We start from the raw sequence: 26,321 nt of genomic DNA, 5'->3' as shown, positions 1-26,321 counted from the left end.
GGAACTGTTCATCCCTCACGCAGAGACGAAACCGTGCCGAGTAAAACAACCCGGATCACGTCGCTCAAGAACAGAAGAAACAAACGAGCCATCAAAACTCTCCGCCAAGACACAAGCAAAAAAAAGGAAAACTCTCGAGAAAATCCTCCACCGTGCACAGCGGGGCCGCGCAACGGCGCAAGGAGCCAAAACGAACGCTATACTACCTTGCACACGGAGACAAGGAAAGGATTTCAAAGCGTTTGCCCCCACCACCGCTCGGCCCCACGGCTCCTCCGCTCCACCCTCTCTCTTATCCCGCTCCTCCAGCAGCGAGGGGCGAGGCAAATTTCCAAATCCCAAACCCCCCCAAAAATTTTGAAAAAAAAAAAAGGAAAGTCCTCAGATCCCCTCACGGCCGCACTACCACGCCGGAATCTCTCCCGAATCGGACCGACGCCGCGCCCGGCCGCACTGCGGGGGCTTCTCCTCTCGCGGCGCGGCCGGGGCTACGCGGGGCCCTGCGCCGCCGTTCGCGGTGAATGCCTGAGCCCGAGGTCGGCGTCCTCGGTGGCCGGGGCCTGCACCGCGACGGCCTCAAGGGGTGGCCTGACCTGCGGTCGCTGTCCGGGAAGAAGATGACGACGCCGCCGCCGCCGCCGGTGGAGAAGCAGCAGCAGCAGGCGCGGCCCGCGGCGGTGGCGCCGCCGGACCAAACCCTAGAGTTCTCGGACGGGCTCCTCCTCCGCGTCCTCGCCTGCCTCCCGGAGCCCCACCTCACGGGCGCCGCGTCGCTGGTCTGCAGGAGGTGGATGCGCCTCGCGGGGCGCCTGCGCCGCCGCCTCGTCGTCAGGGACTGGGCCTTTGTGACCCACCGCCTACACCACCGCTTCCCCGAACTGGCGGACCTCGACCTGTTCCCGGCGTCCATTGTCGCTCCGGCCGTGCCGTCCCCGACCTCCCCTCTCCTCACCTGCGCCGAGGTGTCGCTAACCCTAGACACCGGCGCGGACCCGCCGCTCGTCGCCTGCCGTTTCCTCGCAGATGACGTGCTCGACAGGGGCCTTGTTGCCGTTGCCGCCAGTTTCCCCAACCTCCGCCGCCTCTCAGCCACAGCCGCCTCGGAGTCCGGGGGTCTGATGGATATCGCTGGCGGCTGCGCAACTTTGCAAGAGCTCGAGCTCCACCGATGCACCGACCTCGCCCTCCGCCCAGTCTCCGCCTTTGCGCATCTTCAGATCCTCCGCCTTGTCGCAGCCTCCTCTGCGTTATATGGCACCAGTGAAGATGGTGGTGTCACCGACATCGGCCTCACCATCCTTGCTCATGGATGCAAGAGATTAGTGAAGCTGGAGCTTGTTGGTTGCGAGGGAAGCTATGACGGCATCGCGGCTGTGGGGCGGTGCTGTGCGATGCTTGAGGAGCTCACCATCGCCAACCACAAGATGGACAATGGGTGGCTTGCTGCGCTCGCTTTCTGCGGCAACCTCAAAACCCTAAGGTTGCAAGGATGTTGCAGGATTGATGACGATCCTGGGCCTGCGGAGCATCTTGGTGCCTGCCTCACGCTTGAGAGCCTGCAGCTTCAGCAGTGCCAGCTGCGTGACCGTCGTGCCCTCCATGCTCTCCTTTTGGTTTGTGAGGGTGCCCGTGAGTTATTGGTCCAGAATTGCTGGGGCCTTGAAGATGACATGTTTGCCATGGCAGGACTGTGCAGGTATAGTAATCACCAATCTCATTTTTCAATCTAGGTTGTTGATATATTACAATGATCGCACAATGTGGGCAGATTGTGTATTTGAACTTTGATTGTTTAGTTATTCCTGCTTTATATTTGATCTGTCAGACTGTGATAGTGACTTGCTGCCAATTGAAGTAGTCGTAGGTAACTGATGATTGGTTGTTCTGACCCTGGTTTAGTGTCAGGAGATATAATGCTTGCAAATTGCAATGCATGGACCCCTCCATGTTTGGAGTCAGTATGCCACTATTGCTTCTGTGGTAATTAATTAAATAACAGTTATCATGGGACTTGAGGGCGCAAAATTTATTATTCGGTAGTGTCGTAAAAACCTCACTTAGATAGCCTCCATCATTATTCCTTTTGTCTACTGATTATGTCTGTGTGAGCTTTGATAAGCTCCATAATCTAGTCAACCTCTGTTCAGTATACTGCATGTTTGGCTAACATTGTCATTTTTGGTTGTTTTAGCATATGATTGCTTGGAAAAGATGCAATTATTTATTACAGATGTGTTCAAGTGAAAGTATTCCATAATTGTGTATTTGCGTTATATTGTTTGTCATAATCACTTTTATTCTTCCTCTTGTGTTGAGCAAGTCACATGCTGTTTGTGTTATTCACTATATTGCCATTTTAGGATGTGCGTTATCTAGCCCCTCGTGCACTTTCTCCTTTTGTGTCCAGATAATTGTGACTGGTAAAAATGCAAACCATGACTTAGATGTCTGAGCGATGGATTTCATAAAGATGTAGGTCGCTTCAATTCTTCGAACACAAACCGTGCACCACTACCTGAGCAAATGGATTCAGTAAAGACTAGCTGAGTGCCCATACTTTGTTATGGAATTAAAAAAAAAAATTGCAATGTATGTAGTAGAAATAAATTATTGTTGACATATCCTTTTGCCCCATGCCATGCTCTCTACGTTTTTTTTCTTCACAGACAATAGGCAGTGGTGGGGTGGTGTCAGATTCACCATAAACCACTACCACCTATTGCCATGCCGATTCTTCCATCACAAACCGTGGATTGATGTTATGGAATATTCGTTGGAGGATATTTGCATTTTTGCTCATGGATCTTCTGCCAAACTATGCAGTAAAGGATTACTTGTTCTAAAAGGGCCAACAAATTGACAGTGTCTCGGTAGAGTCTTTTGATGTAGTTCTTTGGGCTACTAAATGTAGTTATTTATGATGCGTAAATGTTATCCGCCTACACTTCCCTGTATTTGTTTTTCCCTGGACTAGAGTCTTATAACTGTTACTAGTACTGATCAATGCCAAGATTTGCATTGGAAGTGCCAGGGCTAACTAGGGTAGGTAGTTTCTTTATATACGTGGAATAATTTTCAGTTTCTTCTGACCCATTATTTGCTTATATGCCATCGATTGTGGCATATTATCATTTTTTGTGTGAATATGGCAGCAATCTACTGCAATGAATTAGTGGAATAAAATGAACGAATAACCTCTAAAGCTCTAAATCAGATGCATTCGTGTAACTGGAATTCTTAGAGTTGACATCAGATTACCTACAGGCTAAAACCATGTTTTACCTTCATCCACACTTCCACAGTAGCACGACGACCATCTCAAATTTTCATCTGGATATTTCAATAGTTTCCTCTCAAAACGCTTTAGCAAATACTTACTATATATTTTCACTGGCAATAGTATTGTAATAATGTTTTGTTCTTCTGGAAATGGTGAGCCATTTTACATACCTAGATATGGTCCACAACCTACATTTTTCGTGGAAAGTGTTTCTTGGCTTAATTCAGGATCTTGACTTATGTCTGCTGCGTTCTCTTTGTTTTTCAGGAGAGTTAAGTTCCTCTCCTTAGAAGGTTGCTCACAACTGACAACTCGAGGTCTAGAATCGGTGATAACCTCATGGAGTGATCTGCAGAGCCTAAAAGTTGTCTCTTGTGATAAAATCAAAGATGAGGAAATCAGCCCTGCCCTCTCAGAGCTTTTCTCCACTTTCAAAGAGCTTAAGTGGAGACCTGACAACAAGTCACGTCTCGCTGCAAGCCTCGCTGGCACTGGAATGGGAAAGAAGGGCAGGGTGCTTTGCAAAAGGGTATGAAGTCTGATCACCTTGGTGCTCCATTCCCCTGAGCTGCGCTTCATCTGTCTATGGATTGAACTTTTCTTGCAGCAGATCTTACCAGGCCATCAACGAGTCAAAGGGACGATGCTGAACTATTCAACAGGTGTTGCTGCTTAGTAGGATTGCAAGTCCAGAAGCTCTGCGTGCTCCTGGAATATTCTTGATCTTAGAAGTTGTTACAAATTCTTCCAACTTAGGGCAAAAGGCGCCTTGCCAATTCCCCTATACCCACAAGTTTACAGTATGAAAACTCAATTGAGGTGCAAATTTGTCTTTGCGCCGGAGTTGTAGCAAGCTAAAAGCCACACATGGCACGGAATATTGTTTCATAAGTTATGGCAGAACTTGTTAGTTCCTGACTAACAGTAGAGCCAACAGAAAATTTGTGTTCGCTGCACATACCATCGCAAATGATGTATTCATATTGTCAGATGATATCCTGCTTCTTGAATGTTCATGTGGTGCTTCTAATTTTAGTGCTGGTTCAGTTAAGAGAACGGGAGATGAAGGGAAAAGGGCAGCGAACTGATGCCGGTGCACAGCTATCTACGAACCGGGCCCGCATGTCAGTGAAGGTTAGTACAAGAACCTGGCCCACCAGTCAGAAGGCATCCCCTCTCTCTCAACTCTCAAGTCTAAATACACAACTTCCTCGCGCGCTCCGCGACTAACGTTTGCTTCCTCTCTAGAAATCAAGGGGAGGGCACCGCCACCGGAAGAGGGCAAGAAGAACGGCGAGAAGATGGCGGCCGCCGCCGCGATCCCGATCCCGATCCCCTGCGTCGCGGAGCCCACCGCGGCGTCCCGCGTCTCGCCGGGCTCGTCCCCCGCCCGCTCCGACGCCTCCGAGGGCGCCGCGTTCTACGCCGCCGACACCGAGGCCGAGCCGGAGGCGTCCGTCGGGAGGAGCACGCAGATGCTGCTCGCGATGGCCGCCATGGGCGGCCGCGGGGGGCCCTACGGCCGCCGCCCGGCGTCTTCCTACGGCAGCTGCGCCGCGTGGAGCGCCGGGTCGCTCACCGACCACCGCCCCGCCTCGCCGTCCCCAATCTGCAGCCCCGTGAGCAGCAATGGAGGGGAGGGCTGCCGCGACGGTGATGACGCCTCCTCGTTCGTCACGCCACGGCTGGTTAGTTTCCGTGTTCTTTTTCCAGGGGGAGGCGCAGTCCTGAAGGTTCTTGATTTTTTTGCTGCCTTTGGTCTTAATTTCCCATTCTTGCGTAGCTTGTAACTATTGAATTGTGGAAAACTTCGCCGACTTCTTGCGTTAGTTCTTTGGAGGAAGGTGGTTTCTTGGATGAGGTTGTTCAGTTTCTTGCATGGTTTACAGGAACAAACGCCTCCAGTTTAACCATTGGTCTAGTGCCTCAATGCAAGATTTATCAATGTTCCTGGATTTGATTTGTGACCTTTGATCGATTCAAATATCAAAGCAGTAAGGGTATTGACAATCTTGGTTTGCTGTTACATTTCTGCTTTCTGAATCTTGAAATAGCCAAAAACTAGAGAATTCTTAGCTCAGTCATTTTGTTTGTTATGTTATTACATGTTTTCCACACGATCAAACTAAATTTGGATAATTCTCTGTCTGGGTCCATATAGAATTATTACAAGTAGCTTTTGGTTGTATCCATTTAGTTGTACTATCTGCCGGTTTGATTTTTTCATTTCCCATACGTGATTTGGAAATGTTAAGAAGCCAATCATCTGCAGGAAGAAGACCAAGAAAGGCTGCCAAACAGAGGAGATTTCATAAATCCGTCTACCACACCACGACACATCAGACTGCAAACGCCCAGACAACCTTCCCTTCTGGATAGGAGATGTGATTACTTCTGCTGCCTCCCTCCATAGATTAACTTGACTTTTTCTTGCATCGCATCATTTATTGAATGCGCTTGAAAACATGCAGTTGAGAGAACTAATCCAGTGCCACCAAGATTCATCCACAAGGCCACGCCAGCTAGATTGATGCGCCGAGCTCGCTCCTCACATAATTACCGTAGGCGTTTGGGGGCAATGGATGCTATCAATGAATGGAGATTGCCCAAAGTCAGTGAAGAAGAGGATGAAGCAGTGGATCAAACGGATTGGCAGGCTGATACTCTGTCTTCTCGTATATCCTCAGGTACTGATCTAAATCTCATGAGTCTCGTCAGTTCTGAAAAATATTTTTTATGACAATTCTTTCATCTGCAGCTCGTGATTGGAACTTTGAGGCTGGTGGTGCCTATGAGGGAAGTGATCATAATGGCGGTGCGTTTAACCATTCAGATGGCGAAAATAGCCCAGTTGCAGTGCAAAGAATGGGGAGATGGCCCCAGGGTTCTGCGGTAAAACATAAGGAAAATTTTGTCCACGCCAAGTTGGTTGCCTGGAAGAATGCGGAGATTGAAAAGCTCATAGACAAGTAATCCACATCTTCTGATCTCTCAGTCATAACTTCTGGACTGACACTTGTAGAAAATTATTGCTTATTAGCTGATTAAAATGTAGCATTATATCTCTTGAGCCTTATATTAGAATTGAAGCCATTATCAATTACTACTGCAAACATGAATGCTTGTGAGTTGTGATTGTCTAGTTTATTGAATATTCGATCTTCATAATCCATAGCCTACAAAATGCTGTCATTGATTAAGTTTATATGACATTTAGATTTGTTTGTGCCCGTAAGGTTATATTTCGAACTCATTGAGTTATGATGTTATTTAATTCGATTAGGCTGAGAAGGAAAGAGGCCGATATCGATGAATGGCAGATGAATCAGGTTACACAGGCAAAGGAGAAGATGAAAAGAATTGAGGTATGCTTCGTATGCCCACTGCATTGATTATCTTTTATTTTAATTTGGGATATAGTCAGAGTTGTCGTTTGACACTTTGTTGGTTTTGTGCCTCAACTGGAAACAGATCAAGTTGGAGAAGAAGAGAGCGAGAGCAGCAGAGAAGATGCAAAAGGCAATAAAAGATGCACAAAAGAAAGCTGATAAGAAGAAAATCAAGGAGCATGCAGCAACCGACAATCAGATAGCTAGTGTTGAGAGAGCAATGGTGAAGATGTCTAGGACAGGAAAGCTCCCCTGGTCACTGGCTTTTCTGTAAACGAGTTCTTCACTTGTGGTAGATCCAAGCAAGCCGATTGTTTTGAAACCTCTTGCCGAGATGCCAGCACGGAGAGACTAAAATGAGCGCACATGCTGTCAGTACTCAGAAGCAGTGCCAACTACTGAAATCAGAAAATTTGTTGTATATAATAGCAGTGGTTTGTCGTCCTTAGATGATAGAAGTTTCAGGCTGTATACCTGATTGGCATTTGAACACTGTTCTTAAACATGACACGAACAGTCAGGGCCAAATTATAGTACTTTCCCTTCTGTTGTGGTTTCAAGTACTGTTCTCAGGCACAACATTATTTCCCCAGTAGGATTTGGATGTACATGTACAGTGGCAAACTGACAAGTTTCTTGTTTTGGTATGATCTGATAATCCCTATATGCTCTCCTTTTCCATGCTGTTAATTCCTGTTCGTTGTTTGATTTAATGATTTGTTTACAGTGATGCGACTTTTTTTTTACAAGGTTTCTAGAAGTATTTGTTTGTCCAAGTAACTGCAACCAGAACAATTCCAGTGCATTATCAACTATTCCAATGCGCTCAGGTTTGCAAGTCCAGAAGAAAAAAAGAATACTCCGTTCAGAGATAAATTACGCGTTTATAATCTATTAAAGATTGTGAAATATTCTACTAGTAACCGTCAGACCACAGTACCAGAATATTCGGGGAGGCCACTCGTGTTGCAGCCGTAGACGTGTGCTACCGACTCCCGCGCGCGTGATGACCCGTCTCTGCACGAGCGCTCTTGACATGTTAAAGAAGACGCGATAGCGCTCATCTCGCCTCGCGGTCTCTCCGTTCCAGAATCCCAACTCCAACAAGCTCCGCCGCGAGCGAGGCCTCTCTCTCTTCTCCGGCGCTGGGAACGAAGCCGCCCTCCTTCCACCGGAGCGCCATCTTCGGCTAGCTAATTAAGCTAGAAGGTGTAACATCGTGGGGTAACGAATGCACTGCGTTGTGTCCACCGCTGCAGCGAATAACCGGCGACGGCGATGCCAAGCGCAAGCGGCGCGGATCAAAATCCGGCGGAAGATGATGCCACGGCACCTGTAGACGATACGGAAGAAATTCTCCAACATGTAAGCAAGGCAAGAATAAGAGATATCTTTTCACTTATGCTTAAGTTTATTAGCCAAAAATTAAATTTAATTTTTAGGATTTCTTTTCATCGTAGTCTTTATTTTTAGATTGTTAAGAATACGTATATACAAGTTTTATTCACATATTTTTTTTTTTCATTTACAAATATATGTTGTTTGCGCTGACGGCTCGCCGAGCCAGTGGTGGATCCAGAAAATTGATTCGTTGGTGTCATAACGTATCTACTGGTGTCATAGTATGCTAATTATGCTTAAATCATAGTGCTATAATATATGGATAAGCAATTTAACTATACGTTTTGCCAAAATTCGTCGGTGTCGCTTGACACCGGCCGTTACACTGTAGACCCGCCCCTGGCCGAGCCGCCGATGATGCTATCGACCTCGCAAATGTGTGATAAATTGACGATCAATGCAGGTGAAGGACGTGATTGCGAGGTGCCTGGAAGCACGGCTGTCCAAGGGACAAATGTTCCGACAATTTCGCAGGAGCAAGATCGATCCGGTAATCTACTACGCTGGTAGGATGAACGTTCACATCTGCAAAATCGATCGAGCTAGTTGAGATAAACTAAATTCAGTTCATCCTGACCGTGCGCACATGTATGTATGAAACTATGAATTGTAGTGTACAAGGAGTTACGTTCGCAAAACGAGGAGTTCTTCGAGCTGTTCATGTTGAAAGTGTCGCTGAAAAGGCAGATCGACCGGGTCAATCATCACCTGGCACTGTGCCGTAAGCTGTGGCGGCAAGCCAACGAGTCCGCCGGCGGCCACCGGTGCGGCAACTCATCGTGTTCAGGAGGTCACCGACACCGAGCGGTTGCAGTGCCGGTGCCGCATGCAGAGGCCACGCCACGCGCGATGCCGTCGACACCGCTCGCGGTGCCTCTCCCCGCGACGGCGATGGCACAGCGCACACAATGCAACCTCGCGAGGATGCCGCGGCCGCAGCAGCCAAACTGCGGCGGCCGTCCCGGCTCGAGCAGAGGCGGCGCCGTCGGCTTGTCAGCAGCCGGTCGAATGCTGGAGACGCCGGGGCAGCCGCACGTGGCGCCCAACGGCTGGCCTGCGGGGCACGGTCACCCGGCGTCTGGGACTCTCGCCGCCGCCATGGCATGCTCTTCTCGTCCGGTGGCGCGGCAGCAGGGCAACCGGAGAGAGCAAGGGTGGGACGCACATCAGGCTCAGGTTGGTGCTCAACACCAAAATCTCCCGCGATTTCCACCGCAGCAAGGCGGTGGCAACATCGGCGAGAGGCAGGGGCAGGGTCAGTTCAGGCCGGGTACGCCGTCCTATGTGCAGGAGCAGCGACCGCCGCCGCAGTCGTCGTCGTCGCACGAGGCGCTGCAGGCGGGAGAGCGGCAACAAGCCAACAACAACAGCAGCGGCAGCAGCCGGCAGCAAAGGCAAACAGACACAGCAACGGTGGCAAGCAGGCGCGAACCCATGAGTAAGTGAGCATGGCTTGCTCGAAGAGGTTACTGCCTTTACTGGCGTGAGACCGTGAGTGACCAAGCAGGGTTTCTCTGCTCCTCATGCCTAGGAGAATAGGAGGGTTACTGGGAAAACTGAAGGATTGCTATTTCTTGTGTTAGAATTAACGAACTGAGTTTGATTAATCTGTTCTCATAGGTTGACTTGAAAGCAAAGCATTTTCACATTTCGTTTCTTTTCTTCTATTTCTAGTGTATAGGACTTTTACAATCTTTAGCTGACACTAGCACTTCACGTCGCACCACCTTCGAACTGCAATGCGGCAAGACAGACCACACAAAATTCATCAGGAATACAATGCTACAAACTGTCAAAAGTGCCACGACTGATGGCTCCCGTCACCTCCCATAATTTTACAGTTCAATTTTCCAAGCATAATGCCGCATTGAGAATTCAAATGCTGAATTGAGACAACATCCAAGACACTGTGAGTCAAGGATAATTCAAACATCAAACAGATGACATATTCGGCCAAACTATGGTTCAGTCACCACTGGAGTGTCCTTGACTCCTGAACCTCGTAACTACTAAGGTTCAGCTTTGCACACATCACATTGACATTTCACAACAGTATAAAAAGAAAAATACATCGAAACAACATAGCAACAATTGAGTACTTGTAAATTGCATCTCATTTATCATTATTATCACAGGAAAGACACCCAGAATTGTAACTAAGAAATACAGCTCGGGCTTTTGCATTATGTCCTTGATTGTTTTTAACAAATGATATCAAGGGGCATTATCTCAAAAACTTTGAAAGGTCCAACAGAACCACAGTTCTAGGAGGGGTAAAATCAGGCAACACAGAAACCAATTTAGTTCACTCTACAAAATCAATTGTCTGATAGCACGACATGAGCAGGTCTTCCAGCATTTATCACCTTGGGACAGACTGACCCATCTCTATATAAACACAAATAAAGCATACATCAGAACTTTGAATATCTCAATTGCTTCATTATAACTTTATAAGTGTGGAAGCATACAGCATTGATGTTTATCCCTGACACTACCAAAATAACTTTTACAAAATCCGGAGTGTCAAAACCATAAATTCTATGACTAAGGCGGATGTCGCAGTAATACATGTGCAGCATTGCCATAACAGCCAAGCACCACCTTTAAGACATTGCGTAAATGTTTCACGTACCATCACTTTCATCTGAGAAGAGAAGAATGATCATATTGTAAACTAAAATGGCAACCATGTTATAAAATTCTTTGTTGAAAGAAAAAATCAAACGAGCATGCATCCATGCAAACAGGAAAAGTCTAGGAAAAAATTGCAAATGCCATAGGAAAATTACGTAGATTGTATTAAATATCTCACAGACAAATAGACTTGGGCAAACAGCCAACTATTACGCAAAACATGTAAAATGATGTTACTTTATTCCATCATGTTGCCCCTCAACATAGGCAGCTAAGATTCTAGCTTAAAAAACATAACGCTAGTCTTGATTACAATTTGACATGTTAAGGCACTCATTCTCGATGATTGTGAAGCAAAACAGCAAGCTCCTGGTAAAATCTTTCAAGAACTAGCAAGTCATGTGCCTGCAGAAACCAGATGTCTTACTCAATTGACCTCAATTCATCAAAAAAAAAAAGAAAACTTAACAAGCGAATCTCTTGACTTATTATATACAACATGAAATTGATGTGATGGTGTGTTGATCATCAAAGAAAAAAAGGATTGTACTGTAAAAATGTTGATGTATCACTATCATGTATGCAACACTATTTTAGTGCACTAAAGGAGAAAATGATTAGTGTATGCATAGAAATCGTTATATGTTCACAACGGCACAGAGTTATGTCACACATCAATCACACAAATAAGAGAGCTGAGCACAAAAACGCTTGGTTGAGGGCAAAACTATTACATTGACGAAACAAACAGCAGCAGATGAACAAGTAATTGCGCCAGTAGCGGGCGAAGAAAATGAAGTACTGGTACAATAATACGCACGGGCACGGTTCTCACCCAAACGGAAAAGACAGGCAAGTGCATCTCATCGATGGTATTGATTGATGTTAAAGTCCGGGATAGGTGCGACAGAGGGTACCCTGAGAGAGCGCGCAGCAGCTCCGCGACGCCGTGCTCAGCCGCGACGTCAGCCTCGCCGCCGCCACCGCGCTGTGCAGCGGCAGCAGCGACAACCCCGCGCTGCACCCGAGCTCCACCGGCAGCCTGCGCGCCACAGCCACAAGCCATTCCGTCACAGATCCGGTACCCCACGGTTTCAGGGTAAAAAAAAAAAGCAAGAGACACCAAGCAGCGCCTCCCCCCGAGGAAGTTACCTGGAGATGCGAGGGGCGCCGCGCCGCGCGGCGGAGGGGATTGAGCGGGAGGCCGCCGAGCGGCAGGCGGAGGAGGCCATGCGGGCGGCGGCGCGGAAGCAGGTCGAGGCCATCCCGGAGATTTGGTTGGAATCCGGAGATGGGCGTGCGAGGAAGAGGAGGTGTTTAGGTTTCGGGCTTTCGGCGTCGGGATGAAGCGGCGGCGGCGGCGGCGGCACGGGAAGAACGATACCCTTTTGGTTTCATTGGAGGAGGGGATGGAGATGTTGGGCCAGATATTATCGGATGTGGTCTAATGGGCCTTAAGAAGAGAACTGGAACTTATTGGCCCAAGAAACAGTAATGGGCTGTCGAAAACAGATATATCAGGGAAGAAAGTTCACTTGAAGTCTCTCGTCTAAGGGTCGAGTTTAAATCATATCACTGAACCGCAAAAGCGGGTATAACGCATCGCTAGTCTTCCAAAACCAAAAACCGGGTATAACGCATCCTAGTCTTCCAAAACCAATGCAAATATAGTTGCAAGCACTGTTTGTGTTGTACTCCTATTTGCATCTTTGATGCGATGATGGTGTGATCAGTTAATGTGCGGGAGAAACCGGTAATGCAATGTGCCTTGAGAGTGAGTATAAATCTTCAGCAGTTCAGCTGCAATGCGGTGCTCTGTCTGCGTACCGTTGAATATATGGTCTACATGCCAGATATCTGGTATCAGGGGATCACTGAACAGACAGTTTGCGAGTTGAAGAAGCTGCACAGATCACAGATTGTGAACCACTACTGGGATCGGAGGAAAGCTAGGCAGGCAATGGCCCATGCCCCATAGTCCTGACATACCACTACAAGTCGCGGGGTCCTGTGACTCGTGAGGGCGTAATCTCCTTTCGCTGTTGCAGTGTGCAGTAGTGGTGCTTCTGTGTCATCTGAGCTTCTCAGACTCCATCTGTTGCATTTGCTGAACTGCTGAGGTCTGGAGTTGATGTGTTGATAGAGTTGATTGTTGTGAGAATTTTCAGATGGAATCGAAAAGGAAATTCAAAAGGATCCCCATAACCTGTTTGTCGATCGATCTGTTCAAGAGTAGTACAACCTGTCTTCAAGAGTTCATAACCTGTTTCTCGGTTCAAGAACCAAGAGTGCAACAGGTCTTGAAGAGTTCAAGAGCTGCACGTGGAGACAACTGCAACGTGCAAGCGTTCTTCTGCGCAGGATATCCTGCGCGCATCAGTTCTCTGAAAAGAGACTGCTTCCTTATCCGATCCAGACGAGACTTGCGTGGCGTGGAATCAACCGGTTTCCAGAACGTCCAAGAACAAACAGGCCTGCGGCGAAGCAGTGAAGCACCCGTTCTCGCTGCCTTTGCCTCCGAAGAGGAACCACGCAGGCAGCGATGAGGTAGCGCTGCAGCATTGCAAGGCAGAGCTAGACCTGACATGCAAGAATATGTACTGCACTGCTTCCCTAGAAAAAAAATATTGTTCCAATCAGTCCATATTATTCCTGAAAAAAATTCTTGCTCCAATGAAATTCTGCATTGGTATAGTAGTACGTAGTACTCCTTGTATAGCTAGCTTAATTAGCACCATACATTCATCATGGCTGATCACACCATTTCATTGCATGTGTCTGTACGTACGTGCCATGGCCGACGCATGGGCCGTACTCCGTACCTCGCACATTACTCGCTTGGACAAATTCAGGCGGTGCGGCAGGTGCATCGCAAGAATCGATCGATCGGCACACATGCCGCAGCAGTGGTCGCGACGACGGCCGGCGCCCACACGGCGTGTACATGATACACCGTATCTGCGTCTGCACTGGCGCAGTTCAATGGATCTCGGCGGTTGCCGTACGTCTTCATCGATCCCCTACTCCCCCTGTGTATTGTATGATATCCATCTATCACTAATAATCTCCTGGTTCTACAGCGAGCGTACAGTGCGTACGCGTGCGTGCGTGCATGCATATTGTGTATGTGTGTCAAGTGCGACGTCTCCATCCATGATTAATTTGAGCGGCCGGTAAGCGGCTACAGGATTCTTCCGGTCTAAGCGATTAGCTAGCCAGGGACCCCTGCATGTATACAAATCACTCGACTAGCTCGGACGTACTCGATCCGTCCATGGACGTGAAGGACACGGTCGAACCGACCTACTAGTAGCTGCTGTTCCAGCGACGACGATCGATCGATCGATGTGGGGAGTACCGGACGGCTTATAAATGTGCTGCACGATATCGATCGATATGATTAATCGTACGCGGACGTCTGGCCCCTGGGCACCAACGACCGATCGAGCTACAGCCAAGAGCCAGCGTACGTACGATCTACTATAGCATTAACTGTTTCCGATCTCTCCTGAAGGTTAATTATGCACGGTGCCTACTAGCTAGCTAGTATAGCTCGTTGTTTGTTCACGTCGTCGATGTTCTCCGTATATTACAGTGGTTAATTATCTCCCTGTAGAAAAAGTTGTCGTTCGTAAGTTTTGAGTCATTTGATGTACATTTACATGGTTGCATGAGAAAGCGATTTTAGAATTGTTCACATTATAACTAAAATAAATCTTACCCAAAATTTTAGTAAGTTGACAATATTATCAAGTTTTGATACGGTCTTATGTATTTATCAAAGATTGATAAAAAATAAATATATATATATATTTTTGACAACTTTACAAAAAGTAACATGGTTTAAAATGAAATTAATCTGAACCACCCTTCGATCTTCGGCGGTACTCTCCTCATCACATAAGATAGCAACGTCGAACTACGAATCTTCTTAGTCCCATCCGGGACGGAGGGAGTAGTGCGCAGTACTGGTAAACGCCGTTAAAAGCTTCCAGCTCTGAACAACAGATATGATAACTGACGCGGCGATTACTTGTGCCACTCCTTTCCCCTACATCCACTACACGTACGTACGTATACATGGACACGTGGCCCGTCTCCAACCCGGTCGGCCCCCGCCTCGTCCAACCAAAAACCGCGCACCTGGGAAGGGTCCCCCCACGCATCACGCAGCCAAGTGCCAGCCGCCCACTCTGCCACCACCATCCACCCACGATCTCTCTCTCCTCTATATCTCACGCGGTCTGCACGGTCACACTCACTCTCGGTCTCACTCCCTGGAGCTGGAGCGTATTAAAACCCTTCTCCGTCCATTCGATCCTGCCACTTCCTTTCTCTCGCCACGATCTCCTCCATCTCTCTCTCTCTTCCTCCTCGCCGGCCGAGTCAGCTATCTCGCCGCCGCCTGAGTACGTACGTCCGTCTCGGTATGGCCATGGCCAGTGGCGGCACCGTCTGCTCCATGTGCGGCGACGTGGGGTTCCCGGACAAGCTCTTCCGCTGCGCCCGCTGCCGCCGCCGCTTCCAGCACTCGTACGCACTCCTCCGTATTTGCCTCGTTAATTTCTACCTCTCTCCCTATTGATTCCTGGCGTCTAGGTAGGTACATAGTGATCAGAACTGACGCGTCGTGGCAACGGATGCATGCATGCAGCTACTGCACCAACTACTACGGCGACGGGGCACCGGTGGAGGCGGGCGCCGGCGTGTGCGACTGGTGCCTCAGCGACGCCGCCGTCGTCGCCGGGAAGAAGGGGCCATCGTCGGAAGGGAACGAGGAGCCGTTCTCCAGGGAGTACCGTGGCAGGAGCAAGCAGGCGGCGTCGACCGGCGGAGGCGAGCAGGAGGGCGGCGGCGGCGGCGGCCGGAGGGTCTCCAAGGCCGGCGCTGTCCGTAGGTACAAGCTTCTCAAGGACGTCTTGTGCTAAAGAGCTATGGTCTAATACGGACCATAGCTGATGGATCAATCCTTCATTTTCACTGCGTCACCCCGTCATGTACAAAACTAGCTCTAGCTAGCTAGGTGCCCATCGCTAGGTAATTAGATCATCCCTGTGTAAATTGTCCCCGTGTTAATTAACCGCGCGTGTGTGTATGAATGTATGATACTACTCCATCCTAGCTAATTAAAGCTATATGTATGTTTTCATAGACATGTCATGTTTGACGAGAAGTATCAACTTGACAACTAGTGAAAGGAGGAGCTAGCCTAGGTCTTGTATGCGTGACATTCACCAACTAATTGTCGTCAAACCCTACTTGCAATACGTGCGGTGCTTCCCGTCATTCATTATCGATCGTCATCGGATCGAGGAAACGAGCTAGACTGTCCTCAACTCGATCGATCGGTTGATGTTTACGCTCCAAATCGCGATCAGTCTCCATCCACATCGATCGTCTTCAAACGATCGCGAAACACGAACCATACACATCAGTACTAGTACTTAATTAAGACTTCAATAATTAAGCACTATTACACGTCTGCTTGATTATTAGTTTCATGCATGAAAGACGACGATCCATCATCCATCCCTTCCTCTGGCACTTGCGATATGTACGTGGTACTCGGTAGTTGATCGGTACGTACTAATCCAGAAGAAGACTCTAGAAGGCGATCGCGTTGCATGCTCGGCACCCTCGCCTTTTTTTTCTTCTCCTCGGCGGCGTGCCGATGCAGAGGAATCAAATCAACAACTCGTACAAGTACGGAGTATGCTGCAAAATATTAAAGGACTCCAAAGTGGCCGACAAACACCATGTTATATTCCCCCCACTTGTGGGTTAGCCTCGGATGGCACGCAGATCTTTGTGGGCGCGTGAATCCATCTATCCACTCGATATCCGTCTCGCCGTGGCCGTCAGATGGATATGTAAGATCGAGCTTTGGCAGACGGACAGCACAGTGTACGTGCTCCGGTCAATCAGAGCTATTCGATTGATCTGCTCCGTACGACGAGATAAACGAACACGGTTGGTGTGCGTGTGGCTTGCGTTGCGGCACGTCGATCGCCCTATCACCCCGCGGCCGAGCGGCCGGCCCGTGCTTGCCCAAATGTAACAGTGGTGTTGGCATTTTGGCAGACCATGTTTGAGGGGCACACTGCCACTGTATATCATTATATTAGATAGATCGGTCTGTCGAACCAAGTGTTCTAGTGTAATTTTTTTTATGAGAATTTGGAAAAAGGGTAGTTGATGAGTGTGCACGGACTAACGTGGCATATTTCCGATAACTGTTTATTCAACAGTAGTTTATATTTTCTAGATAATGGATTAAATATTCTTCAATGATAATATCTATTATATTATTAAGACAGCTCGAAAAGAAGACACCACGTTCACCGTGGAGGCTAGAAATTCCCACGTTAATCGAAGAAAATATGAATTATTTACACCGTTGGATTGTAAGAGGCATAGATTTCAATGTCTGAGATTTAAGACAAACTTGGCATGTTAATTAAGAGATACGGAGTACCGTACGCGTGTAGAATTAGAATCAATCTCTAGCTAGGACCTTTACATGCAAACGGACTCAAAAGAGTTTTGTCCGATTTCCTAAACCAATTAACCAGAGTTAGAGATGAATTAGGCTATAATACACATATATAAATAAAGCAGCGGGCAACGAACCACTATAGAACAGTAATTTGGATGCGTTTTTGTTGATATGAAGATAGATGCTAGCAGCGAGCGACGGAAATCCGAAGCAGCGGGTCAAGCCGTGCGGCTGCACAGTGAGCCGTATTTGGGTGATGCACACGTCAGCAACCAGAATAGCATGATGGCATGTGCACGGATTTTTATTTGATTTTGAAATAACACAATAAAAAATGAAAGAAGAGTTCATGTAGAACACAATTAAAGATTAATTGAAATCCATAATAAAAAATAAAATAGATTTAGAAACTAGAAAAATCAAATATAAGAGTTCAATAAGAGTTCAAGTAAAAATACATTTTACGAACAACTGAAATTAGGAATAAAAAATAAGAAATATTAGAAGAATAATTCATATAGACATAGTATGAGATTAATAAAAAAATATGAGATTAATAAGGAATATTAAAAGAAGAGTGCATATAAGAACTCAATATGAGATTAATAAAAATTTGGAATAAAAATAAATAAATCCGAAATTAGCAAAAGAAAATAAAAGAAGAATTCAAGTAGGAATATAGTTTAAAATTAGCTGAAATTCGGAATTAAAAATAAGCAATATTGAAAGAAGAATCCATATAAGAACCAATACGAGATTAATTAAAATTTAGAATAAAAAATAAAATAATATCCAAAATTAGAAAATTTAAAAGAGAGTTCAAGTAGGAATACAATTTTGAAACAACTGAAATTGAAAATAAAAAATAAAAACATTAAAAGAACACAATACGGTAATAACTATTTTTTTAAAAAAAATTCTGAAATTAGAAAAAGAAAAATAAGATTTCAATTAGGAATACAATTTATAAATAACTAAAATTTTTGATAAAAATAAAGATTATTGAAATAAGAGACCATCTAAAACACATGATGAGATAAATTAAGTAACATGCCTATAAAAAAGTAGAGTGGTGGCGGTTGATACGACGTATAAAAATTGTTAATAAAACACCAAATAGAATCCTAATGACGATTAAAAGGAGGGACATCAGGCAGGCCGTGAAGCAAACGAGTAAGGCGGTTACCGGGACTTCTAGAAAGTAAAAAAAAAAAAATAAACCCCATTGATAATCATATTCGATTTTTAAATCTCAATGACAATAAAAAGGAGAAGCAGCGGGCGGGGTGCACAAGAGTATAGTTGCAGAGCCGCCGACGGCTGACGGGACTTATAGAAAATAAAAAATGAATTCCAACGGTATTTATGTTCGATTTTTAGAATCACAATGATAATAAACAGTAGACGGCGGACGGGCTGTAGAGGGGCATAGTGGCATCGTTTGATGGGACTTCTAAAAAATATAAAAAATGGAACTACAAGTCCAATTTTTAAATGTTCGAAACTTCTAAAAAGTAAAAAAAAACACTAATAATCATGTTCGATTTTAAAATCTCAATGACAATAAAGAAGGAAAGCAGCGGGCGAGCTATAGAGGAGTACAATGGTAAAGCCATAGACGGTTTGGCGGGACTTTTAGAAAGTAAAATTGAACCTAGACAATAATTATGTTCGATTTTTAAAATCTCAATGACAATAAAGAGAAGAGACATTAGACGGGCCGTAGATGAGTATAATGGCAACGTTTGACGGGACATCTAAAAATTATAAAAATAAAACCCAACATGACAATAAACTCTAGAAACTATAAAATCTAATTTTTAAAGGTTCCAAGAAGAATAAAAAGAAATAGTGGTATATCGAGCAAGCAAATAAAGAACGAGATGACATAAGGGGTAGCAACTGGTGTGACTTTTAAAAACTAGAAATACGAGGATGATAAGGGTTGGTCTTTCAAAGTCTTAAGACAATAAGATAGCTATCTAATAAATTTTAAGTAAAATCATATAAAAAATATGTGATTTTTTTAGGTGCTAGCCGCGCAATTGTGCAGGCCATCCAGCTAGTTCGTTTCATTTTACAAGTCGCTTTGGAAAAAATATAGTAACATTAATTTTTCAACACAAAACAAATATATTATTATAATGTATTCATTATTAGTTTTAATAAAACTAATTTGATGTTATAGATGTTATTATTTTTTTATAAATTTGATCAAACTTAAATAAGTTTGTTTAGTAAAAAAATATCAAAACACGACTTATATATGAAACGAAGAGAGCATTAGTTAGTGGGCGTGTACTTCAAGACTTCAAGTCAACCCTTGTCAATGCTAAACTGGGATCAAACTCAGGAAGTTATGGTCTACTAGCATGGTTAACAATTACCAGGCGAGCAGATCGGATGCATAGGTGTTTGAGCGGTACGGCCACTGTGTATCGGTCAAGGACTGCCTCCGTTCTGGAATAGTGACCGAGCACGTGTAGGGGGTGCACAGCAAAGACAATAATTCTCGACCCTGGCTGCCTGTCAGCCTGTGTGCTAAAATGTGTTGGTGGTGTACTGGTGTTCCTGTTGGTGTGACCGTGATACTAGGCTGAATTGGTGGGAAGCTTGCCGGAGAAATGATCAAAGAGCATAGAAAGAATTTTGATGGCCTTTTCATCTACACGACATGGAGGATTTGGCTACAAAGAAATGCTAGAAATTTTAACAATGACTATGGTACAGCATAGTCATTGTCACATGTGGTTGACTCAACATGTGCAAAGCCTTCGATGAAGCGCAAATCGTTTAGATGATAAAACGCCGACTTTTGCTGTTAGTGGCTTTGTACTTTCTCAAAGTGCTATAATCTCCTCCAGTGCATAAATCTGAAGACACCTCTTGGAGATGTCCCTGTACGTGAAACTGCTTCTTTCTCCTTTAATGAATAGGCAGAACTCGTGCCATTATCCTCTCGAAAAAAGATACTAGGCTGGATTCAGACTTTCAGAGAAGAGGATCACAGTATCCTGTGGGTCTGCTTGGGCTGGTCGAGTGGGCCACAGTGACAAATTGTCGTAGACTTGGGTTAAGCTTAAGCCTGATCCGGTAACTTTCCGATCTTCTTGGGCCGCTGAAGAAATCTCATGCAAATTTGGGCCATGGAAGTCCAACGAGCTAGGCCTATTGATTCTTGCCTACAAGCCCAAGCCCGTGTACAACGCATCCCACACCGTTCGTTCCGTTGCTGCAACTGAGCTGCCATTGCTGGATGCGTCTGTGACGGAATCCAAATTACCTGAGCTGACATTACACAAAACTGGAAGACAATAAATACAGAATAGCAAAGCAAGGATCGGATTTCCGATTAATCACAGTTCATACATAGATAAGGTGAAGCTGGACGGATAACAATATTTGAGCAAGAAACACTAAGCAAAGAAGGAACGTGCAGCTTGCACACTGAGGGCAGGCAGGCAGACAGACAAACACAAGAGTGGCACTCATGTGGAAAAGATTCCGAATTGCAGGCGTGATTTCTCAATCATTTCTGCGCAAAGCGATAAGGTAATTAACAACACCATTGCAGCCTCGCAGCGTCATTAAACGACAGCAATGCACAGAGGAATGTTGCCGCTTAATAATGCAGAGAGCAGGACAGCGCAACTAATCTCTGAAAAATTAGTGGCTAGGAGCCTTGGATCATAGCAAAAAAGTGCTAACAACTGCACTATAAAATGCGTGCCTCGCGAGTCACAAAATTGGCTGTTGTCAGAGAATATGAAATTGCAGAAGATTCTTGCAATTTTCCTGTTAAGTGCATTTCTGCATGATGTCTGCATGACCTACATGATAGGAGCACAAAGCTTTTACATCTTTGGTAAGGCTTTCACTTACATGGATTAAAAGAATGTTAGGTGCTAGCGAAATACTAGTGGAGTAATTCACAGCTTCTCTGATGTAATTTTGTCGGAGCTAAAACCCTGCAAGCTATGATAATCAAACTAGACTACTGATGTTGGATAGAACTGCATATTGTCAACAACTCCACCGTCCAGATATCAGCCATGCATGCAGTCAACGACCGCCCTCACTACAAAAATTTCTCTTCTGTTACCATCACCAACATGTATAAATGATTAAATGTACTCCGAACAAATGAAATCTTTCACCTTTGCTCAACTGCACTTCCATTGGGGGAGGAAATGTAGGAAGAATAATTTTCAATGGTTACAGGATAAAAGAAACCAATGTATCAAGTCCTAATCATCGTCTGTCCTTGCCTAATGACGTCTTTGCCACCGATTTAGCACTATCATTTTGCTGTACCTGACGCGAACTTCGTATATCTAATATTATATTTCATCGACTTCAAAATTTAGAGTTCCCATTTGCTCCTCTACCGATCGGTGATCCGAACTATCTAGAAATGTAGAAAGTGCAGTTTGAAGACATCCAGTATAACCTCACTGTATCTAGCGAAGATATTCTGAGTTGAGAATGCTTCTACCTGACCAACTGTTGAAAAATGCGAGCTTTCAACAAGAGGGCAATAATTATCAGCCAAATCACACAGCAGACTTTCCCTAGTTACTCGTATTTGTCATGCATATGGAAGTATTCCCTCCGTTTTTAAATATTTGATGCCGTTGACTTTTTAAAATATATTTGACCATTTCCTATCATTTAATTCATTGTTATATATATATATATATAGACACACACATACATATATATATACATATACATATATATATATATATATATACATATATATATATACACATATACATATATATATATATACATATATATATATATACATGTATATACATATATATTACATATTCCACAAAAGTTCTTGAATAAGACGAACGATCAAATATGTGCTAAAAAGTCAATGGTGTCAAATATTTAGAAACGGAGGGAGTTGAACTAGTTTCAACAGTCAGACGAAAAACAAATTGTGAACCATTTTCCTGCACAAGCTACCTTTTCCTTTGAATTGAGAGGAAGAGTTTTACGCAACTTGTCAACAGTGGCTTTTCACGGTGGAACCTAATAAAATTCAAAATTTTCTAGGCATGACGTTATATTTTGTAAAAGGAACAAAAGCACCGGGCAGACTTTTTGAGTGTACACTGGCAAGAAAAAAGAACTTCACTTCGTTTCGTCAGAATCATAAGAAACAAAGGCAGCACCGCAGCACATCAAACATTTCCTGCCATTCAAATGCACAACATATGATCCATATTATTACTGCTAGCTAACATCCAGAGTCTTAGTATTCTCATAGCCACACATTAGTCCTACTCCTACTTAAATTTCATAATAGCAACAAAACATTTGGACAAAGCAAAGTGCGGTTGGGCAGAGGCTAGTATCAATCATAGAACAAGCTAGCGTCTAATTAAAATGTTTTTGGTGATCATCCGCACCGCCCGTTCTATTCTAAACCACAATTGAAGCTGACGAATTAAGTTGCCAGCACGACGCCATGTGTATAAAAGGGGCCTAAGCTGAACGAGCTTCGCCACATCAGTAATCGCCAAGCTCTCTTTCAAGCGTAGAGACCTCTCCACACTTATCAGAGTAATAAGGAAAAAAATATAGATTAAAAATGGTGAAGCTCGCATTCGGAAGCTTGGGTGACTCCTTCAGCGCCACGTCCGTGAAGGCCTACGTGGCGGAGTTCATCGCCACCCTCCTCTTCGTCTTCGCTGGCGTCGGATCCGCCATTGCCTATGGTGAGCTCAACGCATTTTCCGGTTTGATATGTACAGTAGTATGTTTCATTTCTGACCTACCGACGGCTTGGTTTGTGTAGGGCAATTGACCAATGGTGGCGCCCTCGACCCGGCCGGCCTTGTGGCGATCGCGATCGCCCATGCACTCGCCCTGTTCGTGGGCGTTTCCGTCGCCGCCAACATCTCCGGCGGCCACCTTAACCCGGCCGTGACGTTCGGCCTCGCCGTCGGCGGCCACATCACCATCCTCACCGGACTCTTCTACTGGATCGCCCAGCTGCTAGGCGCCTCCATCGCCTGCCTCCTCCTCAAGTTTGTCACCCACGGCAAGGTCAGCACGCACACCATCGCCATAGATTAAAGGCTTAGATTTAAACTGCTGTGTATATATTTCCCGACAAGAAGGACAGCGCGATTAACCGGTGAATTCGATATCCGAACGCGTGTAGGCCATCCCGACGCACGGCGTCGCCGGCATCAGCGAGCTGGAGGGCGTCGTGATGGAGATCGTCATCACGTTCGCGCTGGTGTACACGGTGTACGCCACGGCGGCGGACCCGAAGAAGGGATCGCTCGGCACCATCGCGCCCATCGCGATCGGCTTCATCGTCGGCGCCAACATCCTCGCCGCCGGCCCGTTCAGCGGCGGCTCCATGAACCCAGCGCGCTCCTTCGGCCCCGCCGTCGCCGCCGGCAACTTCGCTGGCAACTGGGTCTACTGGGTCGGCCCGCTGATCGGCGGCGGCCTCGCCGGGCTCGTGTACGGCGACGTGTTCATCGGCTCATACCAGCCCGTTGCCGACCAGGACTACGCTTAAAAGTGGATGAACCGAATTAATTGAAGTATCCGTGTCAGTTTGCATGCATCGTACGTTTGCTTGATTTGATATTCGTCGTGTGTGATACGTTCACAGGCTTTGTATTTTCCGGTTTACCTTCTTTTTGTCAAACACGGTACATGTAAAAGGTCACTTTCTGCGATTGTTGTCTGGAAGGGGAAATCAAAATTGTAAAATTTCATCGACACAATTGATAAGATCAATTTGCATTAGATTTGGTTTGTACCAGGAAATTTGGAAGCCATGTCCCTTTTCTGGCTAAGATAATCTATCTATCTATCTATCTATCTATTATATCTATCTATCTATCTATCTATCTATCTATTATATCTATCTATCTATCTATCTATCTATCTATCTATCTATCTATCTATCTATCTATCTATTATATTATTAAAACAGCTTTGAAAGGAGACATCACGTTCGCTGTGGGGGTTAGAAATTTCCACATTAATCGGAGAAAAAGAAAAAAAAAGAGTCCAAGTAGAAGTACAATTTAAAAATAGCTGAAATTCGGAATTAAAAATAAACGTTCGCTGTGGGGGTTAGAAATTCCCACATTAATCGGAGAAAAAGAAAAAAAAAGAGTCCAAGTAGAAGTACAATTTAAAAATAGCTGAAATTCGGAATTATAAAAATAAACAATATTGAAAGAAGTTTCCATATAAGAACCCAATACGAGATTAATCAAAATTCGAAATAAAAATAAAATAAAAATCCAAAATTAGAAAAGGAAAGGAGAGTCCAAGTAGAAATACAATTTAAAAATAGCTGAAATTCGGAATTAAAAATAAGGAATATTGAAATAAATTTCCATATAAGAACCCAATACAAGATTAATAAAAAATTGAAATAAAAATAAAATAAAATCCAAAATTAGAAAAGGAAATGAGAGTGCAAGTAGGAATACAATTTAAAAATAGCTGAAATTTGAAATTAAAAATAAGGAATATTAAAAGAAGAGTCCATATAAGAACCCAATACGAGATTAATTAAAATTCGGAATAAAAATAAATAAATCCGAAATTGGCAAAAGAAAATAAAAAATAAGAGTTCAAGTAGGAATACAATTCTAAATTAGCTGAAATTCAGAAGTAAAAATAAGCAATATTGAAAGAAGAATCCATATAAGAACCCAATACGAGATTAATTAAAATTTAGAATAAAAATAAAATAATATCTAAACTAGAAAAACTAAAAGAGAGTTCAAACAGAAATACAATTTTGAAACAACTGAAATTGAAAATAAAAAATAAAAACATTATAATAACACAATACAATATTAACTAATTTTTTTAAAAAATCTGAAATTAGAAAAAGAAAATTAAGATTTCAATTAGGAATACAATTTATAAATAACTAAATTTTTTGATAAAAATAAATATTATTGAAAGAAAAGACCATCTAAAACACATGACGAGATAAATTAAGTAACATGCCTATAAAGGAGTAGAGTGGTGGTGGTTGATACGAGATATAAAAATTGTTAATAAATCACCAAAATAGAATCCTAATGACAATTAAAAGGAGGGACGTCAGGCAGGCCGTGAAGCAAACGTGGAAAACGGTTGCCGGGACTTCTATAAAGTAAAAAAAAAACCTCATTGATAATCATATTCAATTTTTAAAATCTTAATGACAATAAAAAGTAGAAGCAGCGAGCGGGGTGTATAAGAGTATAATTGCAGAGCCGCCGATGATTGACGGGACTTCTAGAAAATAAGAAATGAATTCCAACGATAGTTATATTCGATTTTTAGAATCACAATGATAATAAAGATTTGGCGGCGGACGGGCTGTAGAGGGGCATAGTGGCATCGTTTGATGAGACTTCTAAAAATTATAAAAAAGTAAACTGCAAGTCTAATTTTTAAAGGTTTGGAACTTCTAAAAAGTAAAAAAAAAGCAAATGATAATCATATTCGATTTTAAAATCTCAATAACAATAAAGAAGAAGGCAGCGGGCGAGCTGTAGAGGAGTACAATGGCAAAGCCGCTGATAGTTTGGCGGGACTTCTAGAAAGTAAAAAATGAACCCAAACGATAATTATGTTCGATTTTTAAAATCTCAATGACAACAAAGAGAAGAGACAGTGGACGGGCCGTAGAGAAGTATAATGGCAACGTTTGACGGGACATCTAGAAATTATAAAAATGAAATCCAACGTGATAATAAACTCTAAAAACTATAAAATACAATTTTTAAAGGTTCCAAGAAGAATGAATAGAAATAGTGATAGATTGAGCAAGCAAATAAAGAAGAAGATGACATAAGGGGTAGCAACTGGTGTGACTTTTGAAAACTATATAATTAGAAACACGAGGATGATAAGGTTTGGTCTTTAAAATCTTAAGACAATGAGATAGCTAAATAGCTATTTAATAAATTTTAAGTAAAATCATACTAAAAAAATATATGATTTTATTTAGGTGCTAGCCGCGTAATTGCGCGAAATTCTCATATTAATCGGAGAAAAATAAAAATAGAGTCCATATAGAAATATAATTTAGAAATTTAAAATTATATTGTCATTTTAATATATTTGA

At 44.1% G+C, this 26,321-nt stretch overlaps 5 protein-coding genes across 12 annotated transcripts; 4 read left to right on the top strand and 1 right to left on the bottom strand.

Moving 5' to 3' along the window:
- Positions 1-320: 320 nt before the first annotated feature.
- Positions 321-4,274, top strand: LOC4330211 (F-box protein At5g51370). Of its 3 annotated transcripts, none has more exons than XM_015771471.3 (3): positions 321-1,696; positions 3,548-3,809; positions 3,891-4,274. In XM_015771471.3, the coding sequence occupies exons 1-3, from the start codon at positions 522-524 to the stop codon at positions 3,954-3,956; spliced, it is 1,503 nt and encodes a 500-aa protein (XP_015626957.1). In that variant the 5' UTR covers positions 321-521; the 3' UTR covers positions 3,957-4,274. The 3 variants fall into 3 exon arrangements, with proteins under 3 accessions (XP_015626957.1, XP_015626956.1, XP_025878543.2); XM_015771470.3 differs by having other exon boundaries at positions 3,888-4,274; XM_026022758.2 differs by having other exon boundaries at positions 3,548-3,963.
- LOC4330210 (remorin 4.2) lies at positions 4,271-7,354 on the top strand. The gene is made up of 7 exons (XM_015771472.3): positions 4,271-4,414; positions 4,529-4,968; positions 5,553-5,664; positions 5,752-5,967; positions 6,039-6,249; positions 6,564-6,645; positions 6,752-7,354. The coding sequence occupies exons 2-7, from the start codon at positions 4,582-4,584 to the stop codon at positions 6,941-6,943; spliced, it is 1,200 nt and encodes a 399-aa protein (XP_015626958.1). The 5' UTR covers positions 4,271-4,414; positions 4,529-4,581; the 3' UTR covers positions 6,944-7,354.
- Positions 7,355-10,152: 2,798 nt separating this feature from the next.
- LOC4330209 (protein NONRESPONDING TO OXYLIPINS 2, mitochondrial) lies at positions 10,153-12,072 on the bottom strand. 6 transcript variants are annotated; one of them, XR_001542932.3, is made up of 3 exons: positions 11,860-12,072; positions 11,543-11,749; positions 10,153-10,458 (listed from the first exon to the last, which is right to left on the bottom strand). XR_001542932.3 is itself a non-coding variant. In XM_066307862.1 (3 exons), the coding sequence occupies exons 1-3, from the start codon at positions 11,970-11,972 to the stop codon at positions 10,698-10,700; spliced, it is 258 nt and encodes an 85-aa protein (XP_066163959.1). In that variant the 5' UTR covers positions 11,973-12,072; the 3' UTR covers positions 10,153-10,697. The 6 variants fall into 6 exon arrangements, 3 of the variants coding, with proteins under 3 accessions (XP_066163959.1, XP_015623572.1, XP_015623574.1); XM_066307862.1 differs by having other exon boundaries at positions 10,153-10,717; positions 11,625-11,749; XM_015768086.3 differs by having other exon boundaries at positions 11,625-11,749.
- A 2,895-nt stretch (positions 12,073-14,967) lies between these two features.
- Positions 14,968-15,904, top strand: LOC4330208 (uncharacterized). The gene is made up of 2 exons (XM_015769482.3): positions 14,968-15,240; positions 15,362-15,904. The coding sequence occupies exons 1-2, from the start codon at positions 15,137-15,139 to the stop codon at positions 15,633-15,635; spliced, it is 378 nt and encodes a 125-aa protein (XP_015624968.1). The 5' UTR covers positions 14,968-15,136; the 3' UTR covers positions 15,636-15,904.
- Positions 15,905-22,735: 6,831 nt separating this feature from the next.
- LOC4330207 (probable aquaporin TIP2-1) lies at positions 22,736-24,018 on the top strand. Its single transcript, NM_001416801.1, has 3 exons — positions 22,736-22,935; positions 23,016-23,266; positions 23,385-24,018. The coding sequence occupies exons 1-3, from the start codon at positions 22,809-22,811 to the stop codon at positions 23,751-23,753; spliced, it is 747 nt and encodes a 248-aa protein (NP_001403730.1). The 5' UTR covers positions 22,736-22,808; the 3' UTR covers positions 23,754-24,018.
- The last annotated feature ends 2,303 nt before the right edge of the window (positions 24,019-26,321 follow it).

This window comes from Oryza sativa, chromosome 2 (assembly GCF_034140825.1).
Source record: "Oryza sativa Japonica Group chromosome 2, ASM3414082v1".
Taxonomy (NCBI): domain Eukaryota; kingdom Viridiplantae; phylum Streptophyta; class Magnoliopsida; order Poales; family Poaceae; genus Oryza; species Oryza sativa.
Note: the sequence above shows the minus strand (reverse complement) of the source record. Positions and strands in the feature narration are given on the sequence as shown.

Excerpts from the sequence above, each read along its gene's own strand:
- LOC4330211 (XM_015771470.3), top strand. The coding sequence starts at position 522 with ATGCCTGAGCCCGAGGTCGGCGTCCTCGGTGGCCGGGGCCTGCACCGC. Across the intron at positions 1,697-3,547 it reads GCCATGGCAGGACTGTGCAG|GAGAGTTAAGTTCCTCTCCT; the intron begins GTATAGTAATCA and ends TTTGTTTTTCAG. Across the intron at positions 3,810-3,887 it reads GCAGGGTGCTTTGCAAAAGG|CAGATCTTACCAGGCCATCA; the intron begins GTATGAAGTCTG and ends CTTTTCTTGCAG.
- LOC4330209 (XM_015768086.3), bottom strand. The coding sequence starts at position 11,972 with ATGGCCTCGACCTGCTTCCGCGCCGCCGCCCGCATGGCCTCCTCCGCC. Across the intron at positions 11,750-11,859 it reads GGCGCCCCTCGCATCTCCAG|GCTGCCGGTGGAGCTCGGGT; the intron begins GTAACTTCCTCG and ends TGTGGCGCGCAG. Across the intron at positions 10,459-11,624 it reads CTGCTGCGCGCTCTCTCAGG|AGATGGGTCAGTCTGTCCCA; the intron begins GTACCCTCTGTC and ends GTGTTTATATAG.
- LOC4330207 (NM_001416801.1), top strand. The coding sequence starts at position 22,809 with ATGGTGAAGCTCGCATTCGGAAGCTTGGGTGACTCCTTCAGCGCCACG. Across the intron at positions 22,936-23,015 it reads CGGATCCGCCATTGCCTATG|GGCAATTGACCAATGGTGGC; the intron begins GTGAGCTCAACG and ends TGGTTTGTGTAG. Across the intron at positions 23,267-23,384 it reads AGTTTGTCACCCACGGCAAG|GCCATCCCGACGCACGGCGT; the intron begins GTCAGCACGCAC and ends GAACGCGTGTAG.
- LOC4330210 (XM_015771472.3), top strand. The coding sequence starts at position 4,582 with ATGGCGGCCGCCGCCGCGATCCCGATCCCGATCCCCTGCGTCGCGGAG. Across the intron at positions 4,969-5,552 it reads CGTTCGTCACGCCACGGCTG|GAAGAAGACCAAGAAAGGCT; the intron begins GTTAGTTTCCGT and ends AATCATCTGCAG. Across the intron at positions 6,646-6,751 it reads AGAAGATGAAAAGAATTGAG|ATCAAGTTGGAGAAGAAGAG; the intron begins GTATGCTTCGTA and ends AACTGGAAACAG.
- LOC4330208 (XM_015769482.3), top strand. The coding sequence starts at position 15,137 with ATGGCCATGGCCAGTGGCGGCACCGTCTGCTCCATGTGCGGCGACGTG. Across the intron at positions 15,241-15,361 it reads CGCCGCCGCTTCCAGCACTC|CTACTGCACCAACTACTACG; the intron begins GTACGCACTCCT and ends GCATGCATGCAG.